At 44.6% G+C, this 22860-nt stretch overlaps 1 protein-coding gene across 1 annotated transcript in view; it reads right to left on the reverse strand.

The window, feature by feature from the left end:
- Positions 1-22860, reverse strand: part of SOS1 (SOS Ras/Rac guanine nucleotide exchange factor 1) — a 487602-nt gene that overhangs the window by 221728 nt on the left and 243014 nt on the right. The window contains exons 3-4 of the mRNA XM_063918018.1: positions 10921-11052; positions 1491-1655 (exon numbers count right to left, since the gene is read on the reverse strand). Of these exons, the coding sequence (XP_063774088.1) occupies positions 1491-1655; positions 10921-11052 (297 nt within the window). The remainder of the gene's footprint in view (positions 1-1490; positions 1656-10920; positions 11053-22860) is intronic.

The following is a 22860-nucleotide window of genomic DNA, read 5'->3' on the forward strand; positions in this document are numbered from 1 at the left end:
AAAATTACATTCTTGCGACCCCGAGGGGTCCGAGGGAAGTATACCTATACAAATCCAATGTCACTCCCCCACAAAAACTACCATGTCTGTGCTCAAGCTACAGGCCCATGGAACCTTACCATACATATACCTATAAATGTATATATACAGGTATAAGTCAGTTACAGCATGTCCATTTACACCCGGTGATAACAGTTGGTGCCGACAGGGTCACCCACATACTACTGTGCCTCCCATATAGTATTGACTTTTTACAAGCATACCACTACCGACCTGTTGGCTACTGTATCAAGTACCCACATGCATCGGCGATGCCGACAGTGAACCCCATAGGTGTTTATGACAGAACACTCACGCCTGTCGACACAAGTGAACTAAAGTGGGTATATCTGACAGGGAGCACACAGAAAATACACACAAGAATGATTACATGCTCATCTCTAAATCAACTACTGTTATATATGTCCAACATAACACTAAAAGACTGTGCCCCCCCTGTTTGTGCTTTACACATTTTTTGGCGGGGACAGTGAGAAAAAGGCGCTGACTCCTGTGTGTGTGAGGGCTAAGCCCCGCCCCCATCGGCGCGCTTCAGCCCCGTTATAGTATATATGCAGGCCGGGGACCCTATATAATGTATACACACTATATACCTACTGAAAACCTATACAGATTGCTGTTCAGGGCACCCCCCCCCCCCGCCCCTTGCACCCAAGTAAAACCGTTGGTGTGTGGGAGCACCGGCGCGCAGCGCGACCGCTGCTATGAACTGGCGGGGTATCGTACGCGGTGCACGGGGTCCGTAGTATGCTCTTTTGCCAGTTAAACCAGACCTCAGTAACTGCTGCCCAGGGCGCTCCCCCCCAAGCACCCTGCAGCCTGTGAGTGCCGTTGGTGTGTGGGAGCATGGAGCGCAGCGCTACCGCTGCGCTTACCTCCGTTACTGAAGTCTTCTGCCGTCTGACGTCTTCTGTACTTCTCATACTCACCCGGCTTCTTTCTTCTGGCTTCTGTGAGGGGGGTGACGGCGCAGCTCCAGGAACAAGCAGCTAGGCGAACCAAGTGATCGAACCCTCTGGAGCTAATGGTGTCCAGTAGCCTAAGAAGCAGAGCCCTTGAACTAAGAAGAAGTAGGTCTGACTTCTCTCCCCTCAGTCCCACGATGCAGGGAGCCTGTAGCCAGCAGGTCTCCCTGAAAATAAAAAACCTAACAAAGTCTTTTCAGAGAAACTCAGTAGAGCTCCCCTGGTGTGTGTCCATTCACTCCTGGGCACAGAATCTAACTGAGGTCTGGAGGAGGGGCATAGAGGGAGGAGCCAGTTCACACCCAGTTTAAGTCTTTATACTGTGCCCAAGCTCCTGCGGATCCGTCTATACCCCATGGTCCTTACGGAGTCCCCAGCATCCTGTAGGACGTATGAGGAAACAACTTGATTTTTGTTATGAGTTCATATGGAATGTGAAGCAAGAAAAGAGAAAACCCTGCTTACCTTGTCCACGCACATTGCAACCTTTATGTCTTGCTTTGTAATTTCGTAATGCCTTATATTCCGTACATAATTCCCAACAAGTTTTAATATATCAGCAGAAATGTATTCTAATACTGCTACTATGTAAACAGATACTTGATGATCAATTTTATAACCTAAGACCTCCTGTAAAGAGAAAAAGAAAACGTTTTCAGAGACAGAAATCCACACTGCATTATAATGAAAAGAACTGATGTACAGGTATAACTTTCTCATATGATAACTCAAATTGATTAAACAATTTAAATATAAAATACATTAAAAGACGATGACAGCTTAGGAACTAATGGAAGAATTATTAAATGAATATGCCATTACTCAAACTAAATACTGCTTTTACAAATAAAATGGAATTTCAGGTTCTGTTCAATTTTAAATATTCAAAAACAACAGTTTACCATACTTGTTGCTATGCTTTTATTAACACTGCAGTCTTCTGTCCTTCACCCGGCTCAAACTGACTTGTTAAAGGTCATACCTTAGCGCAGTGGTTCGCAAACTGTGTGCCGTGGTACCCTGGGGTGCCTCAGGACAGTTGCAAAGGTGCCCTGGGTTGGTGGTCCAGGACCAATTAAAATTATTTATGGTCAATGTAATAGGCAAAATCAGCGCTAGCGGCTGTCAATCATAAAATATGTGGACAAACAGAAGACAATCTTGTCCCTCACCACACAATTAAACCTAAGGATGACATATAAACAAAAATTTACTTAATTTAATAATTCTTTCTAAATTTCTAAATAAGAAAATTTTGGCCTAGGAGTGCCATGAAAAGAATTCTGATACTCTAAGGCGCCGTGACTCAAAAAAGTTTGAGAACCACTGCCTTAGCGCATAACGTGAGGCTTCTGGTAACGCATATATATTCCAGACCCAGCTGCAAGGTGATAAGTCTGGTACTGTAGTGAGTTGCAATGCTGATAAGGCCTAGGATTGTGTCTCCTGGTACTATATAGTGCGGGTTCTTAACCTCCAACAATATGGCCCTGATTTCATTAGCATTTTCCAACCGCTGCATCGTCAGCTAACACCACTTATGACCGTTAATTGTTTAAATATGCGCCCCTTTTCACTAAAGAGGCACTAGACAGGGTTTGTCCGCTGTCCCAACTACTTATTAGATTGGCTATAGATCCCTTAGACACTTTGAGGGATATTCAATTAGCCCCGAAAATTATGCGGGCACAAAAAACTGGGTACAGGAGACCAAAATAAAAAATTGGGGGTTTTCGACAATTTTTTTTCTGTCGAATTCAAATGTCGCCCTTTTTTTCTGCCAGAAAAATTTACTGTTTGCAGGCGAAAACATATAGGATCTGTGATAAATTCCCATACCTATGTGTTTTCGATGGTTATTGGGATATAGTTACTGCTGCTAATTGAATATCGCCTTTTGTTTGTGTTGGCCACTGGAAATGATGAACATGACATAAGGGTATCGGACTTTGCAGACAATTTCTATTATTATTTTAGAAAGCTTCATCTTGCTTTTCCTCAACTTCTGGACACACTGCAAAACTTCCCACTTGATTTCTGGTTTCCTGGTGAACATCTGAAACATTGAGTCTTTGGTATTTCACCTGGAGGCTAGAGATGGATGGGACACACCATTCCCATTTTAAGTGGGTCAATGGGGTGCCTTACCTATTTAGGTATCCGTATTTCCTCCTCCAGCATGCTTCTCACCTTTATTCAGCAAACATTCCAAGATTTATTTAGTAACTTCTGTCTGATTTCCAGAGATTGCAGCATCTCTTTCCTTTCTATTTAGGGAAATGTCCTTTGTTTAAAATGGTTAGCTTATCCGTCTTCTCTATACAAATGCTCCCATTCACGCTCACCAAAAGAGACCTGCACACCATAACCTCAGCGCTTAATAAGTTTATTTGACGTGTCTCCTTTGTTAAATTACAGCAGCCCCCACAGTTTAGCACTTTCAATCTCCTCGCCTTTAAGATTATGCTTAGGCTGCTAAAGAACGCTATGCTATGGATTGGATAGGCGATTCAGATAATTTTGTTAATAAACTCATAGAACAGGAATTCAATCCACACATTCAATTTACTACACATCTCTTTCAAATTTTCCAATCATCTTTAACGATAAGCCTTAAATTTCTACACCTTGCTACACTTTGCAGGTGCTTAGGAAGAGACTTTACCTTACGGTGTCCCACTCACTTTTCATACCTCTTTTTTTCAACCCTAATTTCCAGGACTGCCATGCCTGTAGTGTTGTGTGGCCTTGACATGGCCAGGGATTAGAATGTGTTAACAATTTTTAGATCGGAGTTGCTCCTTGGTTCTTACTCTCAACCAGAAATTCAATAACTTGGTCTTACTATCAAATTTGCAGTTATGTAAACCATGTCCTGTCACCTCTGGATAAAGCCTGTCCTATAGATGGTATACTACATTACAGGCTCCTGGGGCCCCATGCTACCGATTCCATATATGCGCACACTAGATGGAAATTAGATCTATATATCATACAAAGCAAGGTGGCCAAATGACAATGACTTCCCGGAAAAGGTCATGTAGGCTAATATCAAATCCCATGTACGTCTGAACAGGCAACTACAGTAGATTCTTCCTCCTACACGGAGATGCCGCTTAAGTTGCTCCATAGAGCATAATATACTTCAAAACGGAGATGTTTGACTGGTGCCTCTTCTGAGTCACAGTGCATTTAGTGCTCCCAACCTGCTGCGGACCTAATGCATTGCATGTAGTTCTGTCCTATTATGTAGGAGTTCTGGTTGGCTGTTCAGACTCGTAACCCATGACCTTTGTATCTCCTTCCCATTAGATATGGAGTGTGCACTATCGGACTACCATCCCCCTTTCTTTTCCCCGTTCTCACTCAGGGAATAATGCACAGCTAGGATTGCAGTCAGAAAAAAAACAATCCTCTCTCAGTGGTTGGTATAGGATTCCTTTGTAACTGTTTCCATGCCTGACCCATCTTTACCAGATGGATTGGGTGAAATGTTTCTTAGACGTTGAAGCCAGGGTGGAAAAATTTTACTCTATTTGGATCACATACTTTGTCACATAAACTCCCCACCTGAAGGAATTCACTAGGCTCTTGGTATAATTTGGAAATATATGACCAAGGATTCTCTCCCATTTTAGTGGTTTCTAAACTATCAGACATCTGCAGCAGCTTCCGTCATTGAGTCATTACCACTTTTCCATCTTCGCATATTGTTCCTGCTATTTATTGGTCCCATTAGGGATATCCCTTTGACTGACTGGGGTATTTACTTCTAATTCTATGCATCATTGTCTTTATCTACTACTATAGTTGAATGGTATTGCATTATTAGGAGTCGATCCTATTACCCGTGAAGGGTGCGATGTGCCATTGCAGTAGGCGTTTAAACGCTAGCAACAGCACCCGATCTCACCCCCTTTGCGGGCTGGTTTTGGGCTGTATTTGCACTAAAGTACTCAGAGCCCTATGGGGCTGTGAGCGCTTTTGTGCTAATTCGGCAAGACATAAAATGATGCCGCATCTAACAGGATTGACCCCTTACTTGGAAATATGTATTTTTTATTTTGTCTTCCTACCTAGCTATGTCTCTATCATATTAAATATTGCTTATTTGTCATGCCGTGTGTGGTTTTGTTTGACATTTCCAATAAATATATTACAAAAAAAAATAAGAATTTACTTACCGATAATTCTATTTCTCATAGTCCGTAGTGGATGCTGGGGACTCCGTCAGGACCATGGGGAATAGCGGGCTCCGCAGGAGACAGGGCACATCTAAAAAGCCTTTTTAGGTCACATGGTGTGTACTGGCTCCTCCCCCTATGACCCTCCTCCAAGCCTCAGTTAGGTACTGTGCCCGGACGAGCGTACACAATAAGGAAGGATCTTGAATCCCGGGTAAGACTCATACCAGCCACACCAATCACACCGTACAACTTGTGATCTGAACCCAGTTAACAGTATGATAACAAAACGAAGTAGCCTCTGAAAAGATGGCTCACAACAACAGTAATACCCCGATTTTGTAACAATAACTATGTACAAGCATTGCAGACAATCCGCACTTGGGATGGGCGCCCAGCATCCACTACGGACTATGAGAAATAGAATTATCGGTAAGTAAATTCTTATTTTCTCTAACGTCCTAGTGGATGCTGGGGACTCCGTCAGGACCATGGGGATTATACCAAAGCTCCCAAACGGGCGGGAGAGTGCGGATGACTCTGCAGCACCGAATGAGAAAACTCCAGGTCCTCTGTAGCCAGAGTATCAAATGTGTAAAATTTTACAAACGTGTTCTCCCCTGACCACGTAGCTGCTCGGCAAAGTTGTAATGCCGAGACTCCTCGGGCAGCCGCCCAAGATGAGCCCACCTTCCTTGTGGAGTGGGCCTTTACAGATTTAGGCTGTGGCACGCCTGCCACAGAATGTGCAAGTTGGATTGTGCTACAGATCCAACGTGCAATCGTCTGTTTAGACGCAGGAGCACCCATCTTGTTGGGTGCATACAATGTAAACAACGAGTCAGTTTTTCTGACTCCAGCTGTCCTTGAAATATATATTTTTAATGCTCTGACAACGTCCAGTAACTTGGAGTCCTCCAAGTCGCTAGTAGCCGCAGGCACCACAATAGGCTGGTTTAAGTGAAATGCCGAAACCACCTTAGGGAGAAATTGAGGACGCGTCCTCAATTCTGCCCTGTCCGAATGGAATATCAGATATGGGCTCTTGTATGACAACGCTGCCAACTCTGAAACTCTCCTGGCAGAAGCCAGGGCCAACAGCATGGTTACCTTCCATGTAAGGTATTTTAATTCTACCGATTTTAACGGCTCAAACCAATGAGATTTGAGAAAATTTAGAACCACGTTCAAATCCCACGGTGCCACTGGAGGCACTATTGGGGGTTGTATATGTAGTACACCTTTGACAAAAGTTTGTACTTCAGGCACTGACGCCAATTCCTTCTGGAAGAAAATTGATAAGGCCGAAATTTGAACTTTAATAGACCCCAATTTTAGGCCCATAGACAATCCTGCTTGCAGGAAATGTAAGAATCGACCCAATTGAAATTCTTCCGTTGGAGCCTTCTTGGCCTCACACCACGCAACATATTTTCGCCAAATGCGGTGATAATGTTGTACAGTCACTTCCTTCCTAGCCTTAATCAAGGTAGGAATAACTTCCTCTGGAATGCCCTTTTCTTTTAGAATCCGGCGTTCAACCGCCATGCCGTCAAACGCAGACGCGGTAAGTCTTGGAACATACAAGGTCCCTGCTGAAGCAAATCCCTTCTCAGAGGTAGAGGCCACGGATCCTCCGTGAGCATCTCTTGAAGTTCCGGATACCAAGTTCTCCTTGGCCAGTCCGGAGCCACCAGTATCGTTCTTACTCCTCTTTTCCGTATAATTCTCAGCACCTTTGGTATGAGAGGCAGAGGAGGGAACACATACACTGATTGGTACACCCACGGTGTTACCAGAGCGTCCACAGCTATTGCCTGAGGGTCTCTTGACCTGGCGCAATACCTGTCCAATTTTTTGTTGAGGCGAGACGCCATCATGTCTACCTTTGGTTTTTCCCAACGGTTCACAATCATGTGGAAAACTTCTGGATGAAGTCCCCACTCTCCCGGGTGAAGGTCGTGTCTGCTGAGGAAATCTGCTTCCCAGTTGTCCACTCCCGGGATGAACACTGCTGACAGTGCTATGACATGATTCTCCGCCCAGCGCAGAATCCTTGCCGCTTCTGCCATTGCACTCCTGCTTCTCGTGCCGCCTTGTCGGTTTACGTGGGCGACTGCCGTGATGTTGTCGGACTGGATCAACACCGGCTGACCCTGAAGCAGCGGTTTTGCCAGACTTAGAGCATTGTAGATCGCTCTTAGCTCCAGTATATTTATGTGAAGAGACGTCTCCAGGTTTGACCACACGCCCTGGAAGTTTCTTCCCTTTGTGACTGCTCCCCAACCTCGTAGGCTGGCATCCGTAGTCACCAGGACCCAGTCCTGTATGCCGAATCTGCGGCCCACTAACAGATGGGCAGTCTGCAGCCACCACAGGAGAGACAACCTTGTTCTTGGTGACCGTGCTATCCGCTGATGCATGTGCAGATGCGATCCGGACCATTTGTCCAGCAGATCCCACTGAAATGTCCGTGCATGGAATCTGCCGAATGGAATCGCTTCGTACGAAGCCACCATCTTTCCCAGGACTCTTGTGCATTGATGTACTGACACCGTTCCTGGTTTTAGGAGGTTCCTGACAAGTTCGGATAACTCCCTTGCTTTCTCCTCCGGGAGAAACACCTTTTTCTGAACCGTGTCCAGAATCATTCCCAGGAACAGCAGACGAGTTGTCGGGGTCAATTGAGATTTTGGAAGATTCAGAATCCACCCGTGTTGCTGGAGCACTACCTGGGTTAGTGCTACACCGACTTCCAGCTGTTCTCTGGACTTTGCCCTTATCAGGAGATCGTCCAAGTAAGGGATAATTAATACGCCTTTTCTTCGTAGAAGAACCATCATTTCGGTCATTACCTTGGTAAAGACCCGAGGGGCCGTAGATAAACCAAACGGCATCGTTTGAAACTGATAATGACAGTCTTGTATCACGAACCTGAGATACCCTTGGTGTGAGGGGTAAATTGGGACATGCAGATAAGCATCCTTTATGTCCAGGGACACCATGAAGTCCCCTTCTTCCAGATTCGCTATCACTGCTCTGAGTGACTCCATCTTGAACTTGAATTTCTGTATGTACAGGTTCAAGGATTTCAGATTTAGAATAGGTCTTACCGAACCGTCCGGCTTCGGTACCACAAATAGTGTGGAATAATACCCCTTTCCCTGTTGTAGGAGGGGTACCTTGACTATCACCTGCTGAGAATACAGCTTGTGAATGGCTTCCAAAACCGACGTCCTTTCTGAGGGAGACGTTGGTAAAGCAGACTTTAGGAACCGGCGAGGGGGAAACCTTTCGAACTCCAGCATGTAACCCTGAGATATTATCTGCAGGACCCACGGGGCCACTTGTGAGTGAGCCCATTGATTGCTGAAAATCTTGAGTCGACCCCCCACCGTTCCTGGGTCCGCTTGTAAAGCCCCAGCGTCATGCTGATGACTTTGTAGAAGCCGGGGCGGGCTTCTGTTCCTGGGCAGGGGCTGCGTGCTGCCCTTTCTTACCCTTTCCTCTGCCTCTCGGCAGATAAGACTGTCCTTTTGGTCGCTTTTTATAGGAGCGAAAGGACTGCGGCTGAAAAGACGGTGTCTTTTTCTGTTGTGAAGGGGTCTGAGGTAAAAAGGTGGATTTGCCGGCAGTTGCCGTGGTCACCAGGTCCGAAAGACCGACCCCAAACAATTCCTCTCCTTTATATGGCAATACTTCCATATGCCTCTTGGAATCCGCATCACCTGACCACTGTCGCGTCCATAAACTTCTTCTAGCAGATATGGACATCGCGCTTACTCTTGATGCTAGAGTACAAACATCCCTCTGAGCATCTCGCATATAAAGAAAAGCATCCTTTAATTGCTCTAGAGTCAATAAAATACTGTCCCTATCCAGGGTCTCAATATTTTCAGTCAGAGAATCCAACCACACTACCCCAGCACTGCACATCCAGGCTGAGGCTATTGCCGGTCGCAGTATAACACCCGTATGTGTGTATATACTCTTCAGTGTAGTTTCCAGCCTCCTATCTGCTGGATCCTTGAGGGCGGCCGTATCAGGAGACGGCAACGCCACTTGCTTTGATAAACGTGTGAGCGCCTTATCCACCTTAGGGGGTGATTCCCAGCGCGCCCTAACCTCTGGTGGGAAAGGGTATAATGCCAACAACTTCTTTGAAATTAGCATTTTTCTATCGGGGGTAACCCACGCTTCATCACACACATCATTCAATTCCTCTGATTCTGGGAAAAATACAGGTAGTTTTTTCACCCCCCACATAATACCCCTTTTTGAGGTACCAGTAGTATCAGAGAGCTGCAAAGCCTCCTTCATTGCCGTGATCATATAACGTGTGGCCCTATTGGAAAATACGTTTGTTTCTTCACCGTCGACACTAGATTCATCTGTGTCGGTACCCGTGTCGACTGACTGAGGTAAGGGACGTTTTACAGCCCCTGACGGTGTCTGAGATGCCTGAACCGGTACTAACTGGTTTGCCGGGCGTCTCATTTCGTCAACTGACTTTTGTAATGTGCTGACATTATCACGTAATTCCATAACCAAAGCCATCCATTCCGGTGTCGACTCCCTAGGGGGTGACATTACCATCATCGGCAATTGCTCTGCCTCCACACCAACTTCGTCCTCATACATGTCGACACACACGTACCGACACACACAGCAGCCACACAGTGAATGCTCTATTGAAGACAGGACCCTCCTAGCCCTTTGGGGAGACAGAGGGAGAGTTTGCCAGCACACACCAAAAGCGCTATACTGTATATAACAACCCTAGAAGGTGTTGTTTCTATATATGCGCTCTCAATATATAATTATATCGCCAATTTATGCCCCCCCTCTCTATGTTACCCTGTTTCTGTAGTGCAGTGCAGGGGAGAGTCGTGGGAGCCTTCCTCACCAGCGGAGCCGTGCAGGAAAATGGCGCCGAGTGCTGAGGAGAATAAGCTCCGCCCCTTTTTCGGCGGGCGTTTCTCCCGGTTTTTCTAATAAACTGGCCTGGGTTAAATACATACATATAGCCTTAATGGCTATATGTGATGTATTTATTTGCCTCTAAGGTACTCTATATTGCTGCCCAGGGCGCCCCCAGCAGCGCCCTGCACCCTCCGTGACCGAGATCCGTGAGCCGTGTAGCAACAATGGCGCACAGCTGCAGTGCTGTGCGCTACCTCTATGAAGACTGAAGTCTTCTGCCGCCTGTTTCCGGACCTCCGTTCTGCCGTTCTTCAGCGTCTGTAAGGGGGATCGGCGGCGCGGCTCCGGGACGAACCCCAGGCTGACCTGTGTTCCGACTCCCTCTGGAGCTCAGTGTCCAGTAGCCTAAGACTTCAATCCTCCTGCAGGCAGGTGAGTTGCAAGTCTCTCCCCTAAGTCCCTCGTTGCACTGCTCCTGTCGCCAGCAGGAGACACTGATTATTAACCTAAAAAAAAAACTTTTCTAACTAGCTCTTTAAGAGAGCCACCTAGATTGCACCCTCTCGGACGGGCACAAAAACCTAACTGAGGCTTGGAGGAGGGTCATAGGGGGAGGAGCCAGTACACACCATGTGACCTAAAAAGGCTTTTTAGATGTGCCCTGTCTCCTGCGGAGCCCGCTATTCCCCATGGTCCTGACGGAGTCCCCAGCATCCACTAGGACGTTAGAGAAAAAAAATTACAAACACAGCCTTGGTACCAACACTGATGTTACGTTACTACTTTACCTTTAACAAAGGATGGATTTTATCTACAGGGAGAGATAAAGGATTCCGACGCTTTTTCTTCTCAATAGCAGATTGAGCATCAGCAATTGCCCACTTATCTATGGGGTGAGGAAAACTTTTCTGAACACGCTCCTGCAAGAAGAAACAAAAACATTATTAATGCATACACTGCTTTCTAGCCAATTTTGCAGCTAGCACAGAAAACAAACACTGCCTTCCAAAGAAATGGATAGAGTACATAACTGAAGAACCTAGTCCTAAAATGTAAGATTTAATATAAGAAACATATAGGTAAAATGAAAGATGTGCATTATCCTGCCATTTCACTGCAATACTGTAATATAAAAAGTATTACCACCTAACTCCATTATAGACAGCTAAAATATACTTACACTTTCCAAACAGGATGATATACATACGAAATCCGTGTGTGGCTCATACGGTCGACCAGACTTAGGTCAACAGTGTCTAGGTCGACCACTACTGTTCGACAGTAACTAGGTCGACACCTGAAATAGGCCGACATGAACAAAGTTGACATGACAAAAGGTCGACATGAGTTAAAAAAATAAATTGGTGTTCTCTTTGTAGAGTGACAGGGAAAGGCTCGCGGGCAAGGCAGGTTACACTTCCCAATTGTAGTCCACGAGGATCTTAAAGTATGAAAAAGTAAAAAAAAAAAATACATATATATATATATATATAAAAAATAGGATTTTAATACCTACCGGTAAATCCTTTTCTCTTAGTACGTAGAGGATGCTGGGGACTCCAAATGTACCATGGGGTATAGACGTGATCCGCAGGAGACATGGGCACTTTAAGACTTTAAAAGGAGTGTGAACTGGCTCCTCCCTCTATGCCCCTCCTCCAGACTCCACTTATAGAGACAGACATTTCGAGGAAAGAATTTATCAGTTAAATACGGTGAGCGTCATACCAGCTCACACCTCCAGCATGCTGCAGAACGTGGCATTCAAGAGAATACCAGCTGACGGCATGACTAAAAAACAGCAATACGCTGCCAGAACGGAACACAACCTATGTGTACACATCACCAATAATAGCATAACCTATGCCCTTGAATAACGTCAGCAATAGGCTGACTGAAAAGAAACACAGCATGTGTGTAACCCAACTAATAACTGCAAGTAACAGTACGCACTGGGACGGGCGCCCAGCATCCTCTACGGACTAAGAGAAAAGGATTTACCGGTAGGTATTAAAATCCTATTTTCTCATACGTACTAGAGGATGCTGGAGACTCCAAATGGACCATGGGGATTATACCAAAGCTCCAGAACGGGCGGGAGAGTGCGGATGACTCTGCAGCACCGATTGACCAAAAATGAGGTCCATACCCGCCAGGGTATCAAACTTGTAAAACTTCGTAAAGGTGTTTGAACCCTACCAAGGAGCCGCTCGGCAAATCAAGAATGCCAAGGCCCCACGGGTAGCCGCCCAGAACGCGCCCACCTTTCTGGTAGAATGGACCTTCACCAATCTCGGTAACGGCAATCCAGCCGTCGAATGAGCCTGCTGAGTCGTATCACAGAACGAGCGCGCAATAGTCTGCATTGAAAGCAGGAGCCCCAATCTTGTTGGGAGCATACAGGATAAACAGAGCGCCTGTTTTCCTAATCTGAGCCATTCTGGCAACATAAATTTTCAAACTTAGACCATATCGATATACATCGATGTCGCCCTGGCGGCAGTGGCCGCCGGCACCACAATAGGTTGGTTCATGCGAAACGATGAAATCACAGATTTTGCAGAAAACGCTGACGAGTACTCAACTCTGCTCTATCTTCATGGAAGATTAAATAGGGGCTCTTGTGAGACAAAGCCGCTAATTCAGACACCCGCCTTGCGGATGACAAGGCCAACCTCATGACCACTTTCCAAGTGAGGAATGTCCACTCAACCGTATTGAAAAGTTCAACCAATGAGATTGCAGGAACTGCAACGCACGTTAAGATCCCATGATGCCACAGGGCACAATGGAGGATGGATGCGTAACATTCCTTTTACGAAAGTGTGAACCTCTGGAAAGGAGGCTAATTGATTTTGGAAGAAACCCGATAAGGCTGAAACTGAACCTTGTTCAAGCCCAACTTAAGACCTGCAGCCACACGATCTTGTAAGGAAGGAATGGAGAAAACAACCCAATTGGAATTCTTCCGTAGGAACTTTCTTGGATTCACACCAAGACACATACTTTCCCCAGAATTGGTGGTAAAGTTTCAACGTTACTTCTTTCTGCCTGAAGAAGAGTAGGGATGACTTCACTGGGAATACCCTTTCAGGTTGGGATCCGGCGTTCAACCTCCAAGCCGTCAATGGAACCCGCGGTAAGCCTTGAAACCCACACGGCCCTTGCTGTAACCGATCCTCTCGCAGAGGAATAGATCAGGGATCTCCTATGAGTAATTCCTGAAGGGCCGGATACCAGCCCTCCCTGAACAGTCTGGAAGAATGAGGATCACCTGAACCTTTTTCTTCTTATGACCTTTTAGCATCTTTGGAAAGATTGGAAGTGGAGGGAACACATAGACCGACCGAAAACACCCATGGTGTCACTAGGGCGTCCACCGCTAACTTGAGGGACCCTCGACCCCGAAGATTCTTGTCGAGGCGGGACGCCATCTTGTCTATTTGCGGAATTACCCAAAACATGTCACTTCTGTGACAACCGCTTGATGAAGACTCCACTCTCCTGAATGGAGAACGTGTCCGCCGAGGAAGTCCGATTCCCAGTTGTCCACTCTTGGAACGAACGTCCCTGACAGAGCGCGTAAATGTTTTCGTCGCTCAGCTGAAAATCTTTCTGGCTTCTGCCATTTCTCCTTCGGGTTTTGTTTGTAGAAAACCGATATAAACGTCCCTTAACTCTAGACCGTTAATGGGATGACCAGTATCCTAACTTGACAACCCGTCCTTGGGGAGAATCACGCCGCCACCACGGGAGTGATATTCTGGTCTTGAAATCATGATCATCCCAGGTGGAAACCGGACCACTCGTCCAACAAATTCTGCTAAAACTCTGGCATGCAAGCTGGCCACTGAATGGCCTCGTAGGCCACAACCCCATTCAAGTAACTGAATGTATTGAAGGATTAACAATGTTGCAGGTCTGACCAGCCTCTGAATCCGCAGAGCTCTTTCCACTGGAAGAAATTAATATTGGCCAAACCGACCCCCACGTCATAGGGACCAACCGGTATTCCGCTAAGTTCTGTTGTTGAAGAACTGTCAGGGAGAATGCAACGTTTTTCACCATTTTGCTTCATGATCTCTCCGTAATCTGGAGAGCGAACCAGTACAGAATACTTCTGACTACTTACCCTCGAAGGAAAAACACCTCATACCGCCATCACTCTGGCGAAATGCCAATCCTGAATCGGAAACTCATGTAAGCCTAACGCGGAAGAAACCGTAATTAGACCTCCTTTCTCCTTTTTCAGAGTGGAGATACCTGACATGAGAGATTCCCTCATGGCTCTCGAGTAGGAATTTTGAGATTTCAGATATAGGATTCGAAAGGGTCGAACCGTCCGGCCTTGGAAAGACAAAAAAGCTTGAAGAACAGCTTCTTTTTTTGTGTGACCTGTACAGCAGGACAATGACCTGATCCTGACACAACACTCGTATTGTGTCACCTACTACCTCCCTGTCCGGATGAGACTCTGTAAGGTCTATTTGAAAAAATTGTTGAGGGGAAACGTCTGGACCACTCCCGTATGTTCCCCTAGGGATGCTATCCTTAACTCCCTGGTCCATGTCCTTTCCAGGGCTGACTGAAGAGTTGCAGACGCGGGCCCACCGGTGTGGGCTCCTGCAAGATAGCCCCAACGTCCTGCGGTGGACCTGGCAGAAAACATAGGATGAATTCTGCTCCTGTGAACCTGAAAACAAGGTAGCTGACCTCTTACCTCCATTTACCCTCCTATTCCTGCAAAGAAAAGGGGAATCCTTAGCCATTCGGTCGAAATGACTGCATCCTACATGAATGCGTCATTCACCTTAGTGAGGTAACCTATGGCAAGAAGGTAGACTTACCAGTGGCATCCGCCGCGAGCATATTCACAAAGCCATCACCAAACCAGGCTTCACTTCCCCAGGAATGAGACTCCATCTCATCTCGGAGTCAGTAGTAGCAACCGTTTAGCGAATCCACAACGCCCTCTCAACCGAGACCACCCTGGACTTGGCTCACGAACCCAAGAGTCCCCGGCAGTATGCTACCATGTTCTAGATATGACCCAACTTAAGGAGTATCCCCATCTCTCCTCAGGGTAATTATATCGGATGCCAAGGTAACCGACCATTTCCGAATACAAGCACTTCCCCATGCGCATGTAATGCAAGTATAATCAACGTATATAATTAAAATATCACTTAGCTTCCTGCATAAGATCCTCTGTGACAGGGCCCCATGCCGGGCAGGGGTTGACTCTCACTTTATTCTATCCACGGCGGGATAAGAATAACACTCGGCCTCCTCGTGAGGATTAGAAGCCATCTTGTCACGGCTGACCTAGAGTATTTCAACAGAGCGACCAGCACATGAAAAGGAATAACTTTACTTCAGCATTCATTATAAAGTTTATATATAAATTTGCCCATTTATATACACACACATATATCACTGTATATATATATATATATATAAATTATATATATATATATATATATATACACACACACAAACATACATACATACATACACACACCTAGTGATGTTAATACGTTCTTAATGTATGTGAAACATGTACTGAACGCTGATTTGTGGATCTAATCAGGAAACCTTATGGTCGACATAAGAATTATTATTCGTGTCGATATCAGGGAGTAGCAACTGGGCAAAATAACATTCTTGCGACCCCGAGGGGTCTGAGGGAAATATCTATTAAGAATAATACACCCTCCACAGATATTATTACGTCTGTGCAACCGTACCATACATATATATATATATATATATATATATATATATATATATATATACATACATACATACATACATACATACATTACAGGTATAGCTTTCTGAAAAGCATTACATTATCATGCAATGTTTACCCAGTCAGATTTGTTGGTGCAGACAAGGTCACCCACACACGTCTGTATGTACCATATAGTTTTCTCTTGTGAAAAATATACATCTACTGACACGTTGATACTTATTTTCATGAACCAAGTACCATCAGGCGTCGGCGGTGCCGACTGAGACATTTTTTTACAGAGTACTCAGCCGTAGACATGCCGACACACATGTACTAAACACCCACCGACATTACAATGATTATTTTATGTCAGGGAAACACAGAAGACGTATTTCAGCTCTATTACATCATATTCCTTATATATATTGTGCTTTTCTTATACATATAACACACTAAACCACTGTGCCCCCCCTTGTTTTTCACTGTGATATCATCAGCAGTGCTTTTGGCAGGGCCAGCGTCTCTGTGAGAAGAAAATGGCGCTGTGCAGAGCTGTGAGGGCTAAGCCACGCCCCCTTAATGGCGCGCTTCAGCCCGCTTTTTTTTAGCTTTTTTACCCTGGCGGGGGTCTGTATACAGTGCCTATGCATTGTATACCTCTTGTGCCAGCCTGATATGGAGGTTTTATTGTTGCCCAGGGCCCCCCCCCCCCCCCGCCCAGCCCCCCCCCCCCCCCCTCCTAACCCTAGTAGTGCCGCTTGTGTGTGGGAGCAATGGTGCGCAGCGCAAGCGCTGAGCGGTACCTCTGAAGACTGAAGTCTTCTGCCGTCTTTATGAAGCCTTCTTTGTAAAGTCTTTTCAGAGAAACTCAGGAGAGCTCCCCTGTTATGGGTCCAGTCTCTCTGGGCACAGAATCTAACTGGAGTCTGGAGGAGGGGCATAGAGGGAGGAGCCAGTTCACACCCCTTTTAAAGTCTTAAAGTGCCCATGTCTCCTGCGGATCTAGTCTATACCCCATGGTCCATTTGGAGTCCCCAGCATCCTCTAGGACGTATGAGAAATTGTGAAAAACTCATGTTGGCCTAATGGCCGTGTCGACCTATTTCCTGTGTCGACCTACTCACTGTCGACCCAGAGTCCGGATACCGATGTTACACTGATGGATAGAATGCAGTGATTCACTCCAGCATTCAGAACTGTTATTAAATAACACACATTTAGCTGAAAGAATCAACTTTAATTGTAACTGCCTCTTTAATCAGTAGATACAATTGTTTAGACTATTGGATGCCTACTCTAATATAGATTGTGTGAGCCCATATAGCCAATCAGCACCTATCTATTCTATGGCTCACGGTTAACCCCATTATCTAGCTCCACTGACTAACCCTCACTCACACAACGTATATTGCTGTTACCATAACAATACACAGCGGACGTTCTGGCAATGCACATGTTGCTGTTACAGCTTTATCAAGCCCGCACATGATCAGAAAAGGTGTCCACTCTGCCCCTGAGACCTCAGAGGGTGCCCTGAGGATGGAGCAGCATTGCCAAGCCCTACCCAAGGCCCAAGCCCTACCAAACTTTATTAGGGTGCCTGATCCACTTCCCAGCATTCAGACATATGACATGTGACATTGGGACAAAATTAGCCCCACATGACTCCACTCATTTTGGTTAAAACATTGCCCCTTTTTGTGGTGTAAATTGGGGCAGGTGGGAGATATGCTATTCTGTCCCTGCTTACCCAAATAAAAATGTTTATTTATTTTTTTAACGCTTTTTTTGTTTAAACTTTGATCAACCAAGATTTATTACTTTCTTACATTAATTGTTATTTTAGACTTTGATTTGATATATTTTACACTTTTCGATAAAACCAATTATGTACAGCTTAATATTCCTATTATATTTGAATATGTAATATAGATAGATTAAACATACAAAGTACAATCAAAGATGAAATTGAAAATAAGAACAAGTTAATGTTAAGCATCAGTCTTAGAATTATATAAATCTGATTAGTAATACAAAATGGAAACTGCAAAAGCACTTTTCAGAGAAACACAAAAAAAGGAGAAGCTAAGCAATAGTACTTGGCATGCCACTGGCATTAATATTTTGTATAAAAACAACAGTATTTTAGTATAATGCTTCGGTTTTTTGTTTAAAAAAAAAAAAAAAAAAAAGGCACGGCACCGTACCAGTAAATACAGCATAATTGAAAAATTGTGTTTTTGGTTTTTTTAAAAAAGCATCTGGTTTAAACCAGCCAACCATGCTTTACGTCTTACAAATATTTGCCTGTATGACTGCTAGTGTTTGTGCGATAACATCAAATAGTTGGAACTAGTGGCATTTGGTTAGATTGTTAGTGATCAATAGGAAATTATACTATAGCGTCAATTATATTTACTTTATGAGTTTTCTATTTTAGTATATATTATAAGGCTGGGGCCACACATTGCGTTTTCGCCGGACCTGTTTCGTAGGACACAGGCCTGGCTAAAACGCTATGTGGATTCACACATAGCCTTTTCGCCGAATGCCGCAGAACGGCATCTGGCCAGTGCCACAACCGGATTTCAAGTAGAACACAGTGCGACACAGCCGCACTGTGTGAACACATACATTCAAATATATGTGTTCTCCTTGAAATCCAGTTGTCCGGCATGCTGCGGTTGGGTCTGGTGGATGCGGCATCGGTGGATGCTGCATCGCCAGATGTGTGTGGGCGGACGCATAGGAGCCCATGTGCAGGCTCCTTCCTGCCAAGCGGGTGCTGCTTAACGGGACCAGCTAAAACGCAATGTGTGGCCCCAGCCTAAGAATGGAAAGGAGGGAGTAGTGTGCAGTTACGGGCAGTTTCACTTTCAACATATGCTGGTCATTAGCCAGCAGTAAGGAAAGTGCGCTTTTTTTTTTTTTTCAAAACACATTTTTTATTAAGTATTATTGAAAAATGAGTACAGATTACAACGTACTACATGAAATGAAATAAAATTTCAGAGTCAAAGTTGTAAATTGAGAGAGTTACATGGAAATATAGACACAAATGTGTCTAGCAATATAAATCAAACAGGAACCAAAGATAATGTAATAGACATCCAAAATAAAGGCCATAAGATCAAGTTCCAATGAGAAACATGTACCTAACCCATGTTATAAGGATAGTATTCATATAGGTATGACTCTGAAAATAAATGTACAATACCAAAGTATACAAAATAAAACAAAACAAAATAATAAAATAACAAAATAAAATCTAAGCGCCTGGGAAGAGGGGAGGGAGAGGACGGGGGGCGGGAAAGGTTCACCAGATATTAGAAAACCAAGCTCCGAGCTCCAAAGAAAGGTAAAATAATAAAGAGTCAACGCTGGCAACAACTCTGGGGAGAGGAGAAGGATTAAGAGTCCGCAATGTTACGAAGTAATTGCCATTCTGAGTTTTCAAAAACTTGCATAATGCGCTTTTAGAAAGTGCGCTATGTTTATTTGTACTTTGCACAATTGGGGTTTTTCATAGATTTCATTAAAGTGGGCGAGTCAGGGCACAGAAGGCTTTTATGTCCCAATTTAATAGGACTAAATGTCAGGATGTGTCACTGCCCAAATAAAAGTTAAGAGGTTATTTATTATTTGTAGTACTGCCAGTTATCAATGGCCACAAATATTAGGCATTATACTGTATGAGTTGCCACAGTGCTAATAGGGAATGCAAAAACTGTATCAGGGCATACTGAGAAGTGCAGTCCAACAACAACAACTGGAACCACACACTGTACATCCCTGTTAGTATATCAAATCCATATCTCACATACATGTATGCCTGTACCCCATCTAATGTACCCAAATGCCTGTACTCCACCGTATGTACCCAAATGCCTGTATCCCACTCCATGTGTGTGCTCTTTAATACATTCAGGTGGTATAATCACATCTTGCAATGCTATTTTGGGTGGCAATATCATGACCACATTGCACTGCAAATGCAATTGTTGATAAATGGGCCCTCAAGCTCTTATAAGTAGATTACTGACCACTTCTTGAGGTGGCAGCTTTAGGGCATGGTAAGGTGGAAGCCTGAATAGAAGGGATATTTGCATATAATTAAGCTTAATTATTTAGAATGTCATCTTTAATTAAGGGGAGGATGGAGTATATGTCCCAACCGCCACCAAAGAGGTAGACGCCCCTGGCATCCCAGGCACGACAGGAACCCCCACCATAGAGGCTTTCGTCCCCATCATCACCACAGGAGGCATGCGCCCCACTACCATTGGAGTGGAATAAGCCCTGGCAAACACAAGAGAAGGATACTCCCCCACAAATACCATAAAGGCATATGCCCCCACAAACTCTGGAGAGGCATTCGCCCCTACCACACCATGCAAGGAATGTCCCAACAACCATCACCATCAGAAAGGCATGCACCACCACCACCATCAGAGAGGTGCTTGCAGACACAATGTATTATTTACGAATACAATTTTTTTTTAATTCAAATGTTTGTTTCATAGGATACTACACTCTTACCCCACAACTGGAGGGTATATATGCTGAACCTTTGGGAGCTTATTGTGTCATCACCACTGGAGAGGCAGTCGCCCCCACCACCACTGGAGAGGCATGCACCCCCCACCACCACTGGAGAGGCATGCGCCCCCCAACACCACTTGAGAGGCATGCGCCCCCCCACCACCACTGGAGAGGCATGCGTCCCTATCACTACTGGAGAGGCATGCGCCCCCCACCACCACTGGAGAGGCATGCGTCCCTATCACTACTGGAGAGGCACTCACCCCCACCTGGTTAGACCATGCATTTTTGTTACTAATTCAGGGCTCCACTCCATGTTTCCCTTTATACTTTCATGGCTTTTCCTGTCCCTTTTAACGTCTTTTCATGGCAAGAGGCTGCACCTGATGTGTACTGTCATATGGAATGTTACATGGTTTGGAATCCTTACAGAAAAGCTCTTCTGGGAATCTGTAGAAGTGCTTAATTGCAGGGTAACCCACTAAATATAAGGCAGTGACGGGCAACCTGACATAAGGACATGCAGTTCTCCAACCCTCAAATGGTCCGCACATTGAGGCTAATTAAGTTGTGGTTCGAGTTGCTATCACTGCTGCTTCCTTGGTAGCAGCAGTGATAGCGCTGTACGGTAATACAGCAGGAGGCATCTATTAGAAATAGGCACCTCCTACTGCTATAGTGATCCGACCTGTGTCCTAGAACGCAGGCATCGCACCACTTATTCACCATGGAGTGCAAATATAGGCATGTCATAACCTGTGAATCAGTATATCCAAGCATTGATCATTTGAGGATTTCAGTCTGTGGAACAGGTCAAATATGAATTCATATTGACAGGATTAGTAACACCATGAAGATATGAATGATTAAGTGTCTTGAGCAGATACTGTATTGTTTAGAATTACTATTCAAGAAAAATAGGATTTTGGTACTTACCAGGTAAATCCTTTTCTTTGAATCCATAGGGGGCACTGGAGTACTCTTGGGATATGGACGGCTTTAGCAAGAACAGGGCACTGAATATTTACATTTAGAACTATCCTACCCTCCATATCCCAGAGTACCTCAGTGTTTTTTCTGTGCTCACAGCACTAACAGGCTTGTGTGGAGCTCCCACACTTGCAGGTGCATACTCTAAGCACGAAGGACACTGATAGTCAAAATTATTTTGATAAACTCTTATAATTAACATGAAGTATAAGTGAAGTTCCCAGCACAAACCCTGCCAAAAATGTGGGGCCATCCACTGCATCCAAGTAAACTTGATTAGATGGGTCCTTAACATCCCTAATACTAATACATTTGGGTGTATTCAATAGCAGTCAGGTCCTTTCCGACGGAAAGGACCAGACAGCTCTCTATTCAATGCCAGGCCAAACCCGACAAGTTTGGTCCGTTCACGACAGTGTCAATCCGACTTTTTTTAAAGTTAGATTGACGTTGTCGGAAACGGGGCTAAAACCGGTCTGGTTTGGCCCCACTTCCGACAATACACACGGCTCAGCGGCTGAAGCCGTCAATCCACGTGTATTCCGACAGGCTTCCGACAAATCGCAATGAATCATAGTAAACTCACTGAACCACAGGGATAGATGATACTCAACAATACTGTACTTTACAGTTATTCAGCTAAACAACAGGGTTCAATACCAAAAGTTAAAACTGTCTCTACGTACTGCTCATTAGTAGTTAATTAAAAAAAAATATATATAGTATTTATACCTTCACCTCTATGTACCTCACTGAGCAAAAGCAGCTAGATTCAGTAACGGTGTACTGCGCTCTCATTATGTATCTTTAATATAGTTAAATTAATACTCAGGAAATCTACACTGCGTAGATACAGATGGCTCTTTCCAGTAATCAGGGTTTAAAGAACAAACGAAAGTGCAATGTGTCAGGCATAAAATTCTAAAATTAGTTTCAATATTTAGATATTAAGATTACAGAATTTTAGGTGGTGATTCAATTGTTAAGGGTGCCGCTTTAATTAATGGGCACATGACAGAGAAATGTAATTGTTCTGAGTGTCCATACATTATTGCGCTTGTCGCACCCAATTAGACTGGGTTTAGAAGTGTATAGTGGCTAAACAAGTCTAAATTCCTGGTTAGGGTGCCCAACCCACAGAGTCTTCGCACATTTATTGTCCCCACCTCAGGAGGTTGTAAACTGAAATGTGCCACCCTACTGCACTTGAAGTAACAATTGAATTGCTCTGATAGTGACAGCTGCAAAGGAAACAATTGAAACCCCTCGTAGTGTTCCTTTGTATTTAACAAGTAAAACAAAATAAATTTTGCCTAATACTGAGTACTATAGGTCAGTATATAATCATTGCCTTGCCATCATCTATACACTTTCTACACTATTCCCCAAGCTACTGTAGGTATAGTAATGCACACAACAGGCTGTAGTTCCAAGTGCATTTCACTGTGCTACTTGCTTGCAG

This window comes from Pseudophryne corroboree, chromosome 4, assembly GCF_028390025.1.
Source record: "Pseudophryne corroboree isolate aPseCor3 chromosome 4, aPseCor3.hap2, whole genome shotgun sequence".
NCBI lineage: Eukaryota > Metazoa > Chordata > Amphibia > Anura > Myobatrachidae > Pseudophryne > Pseudophryne corroboree.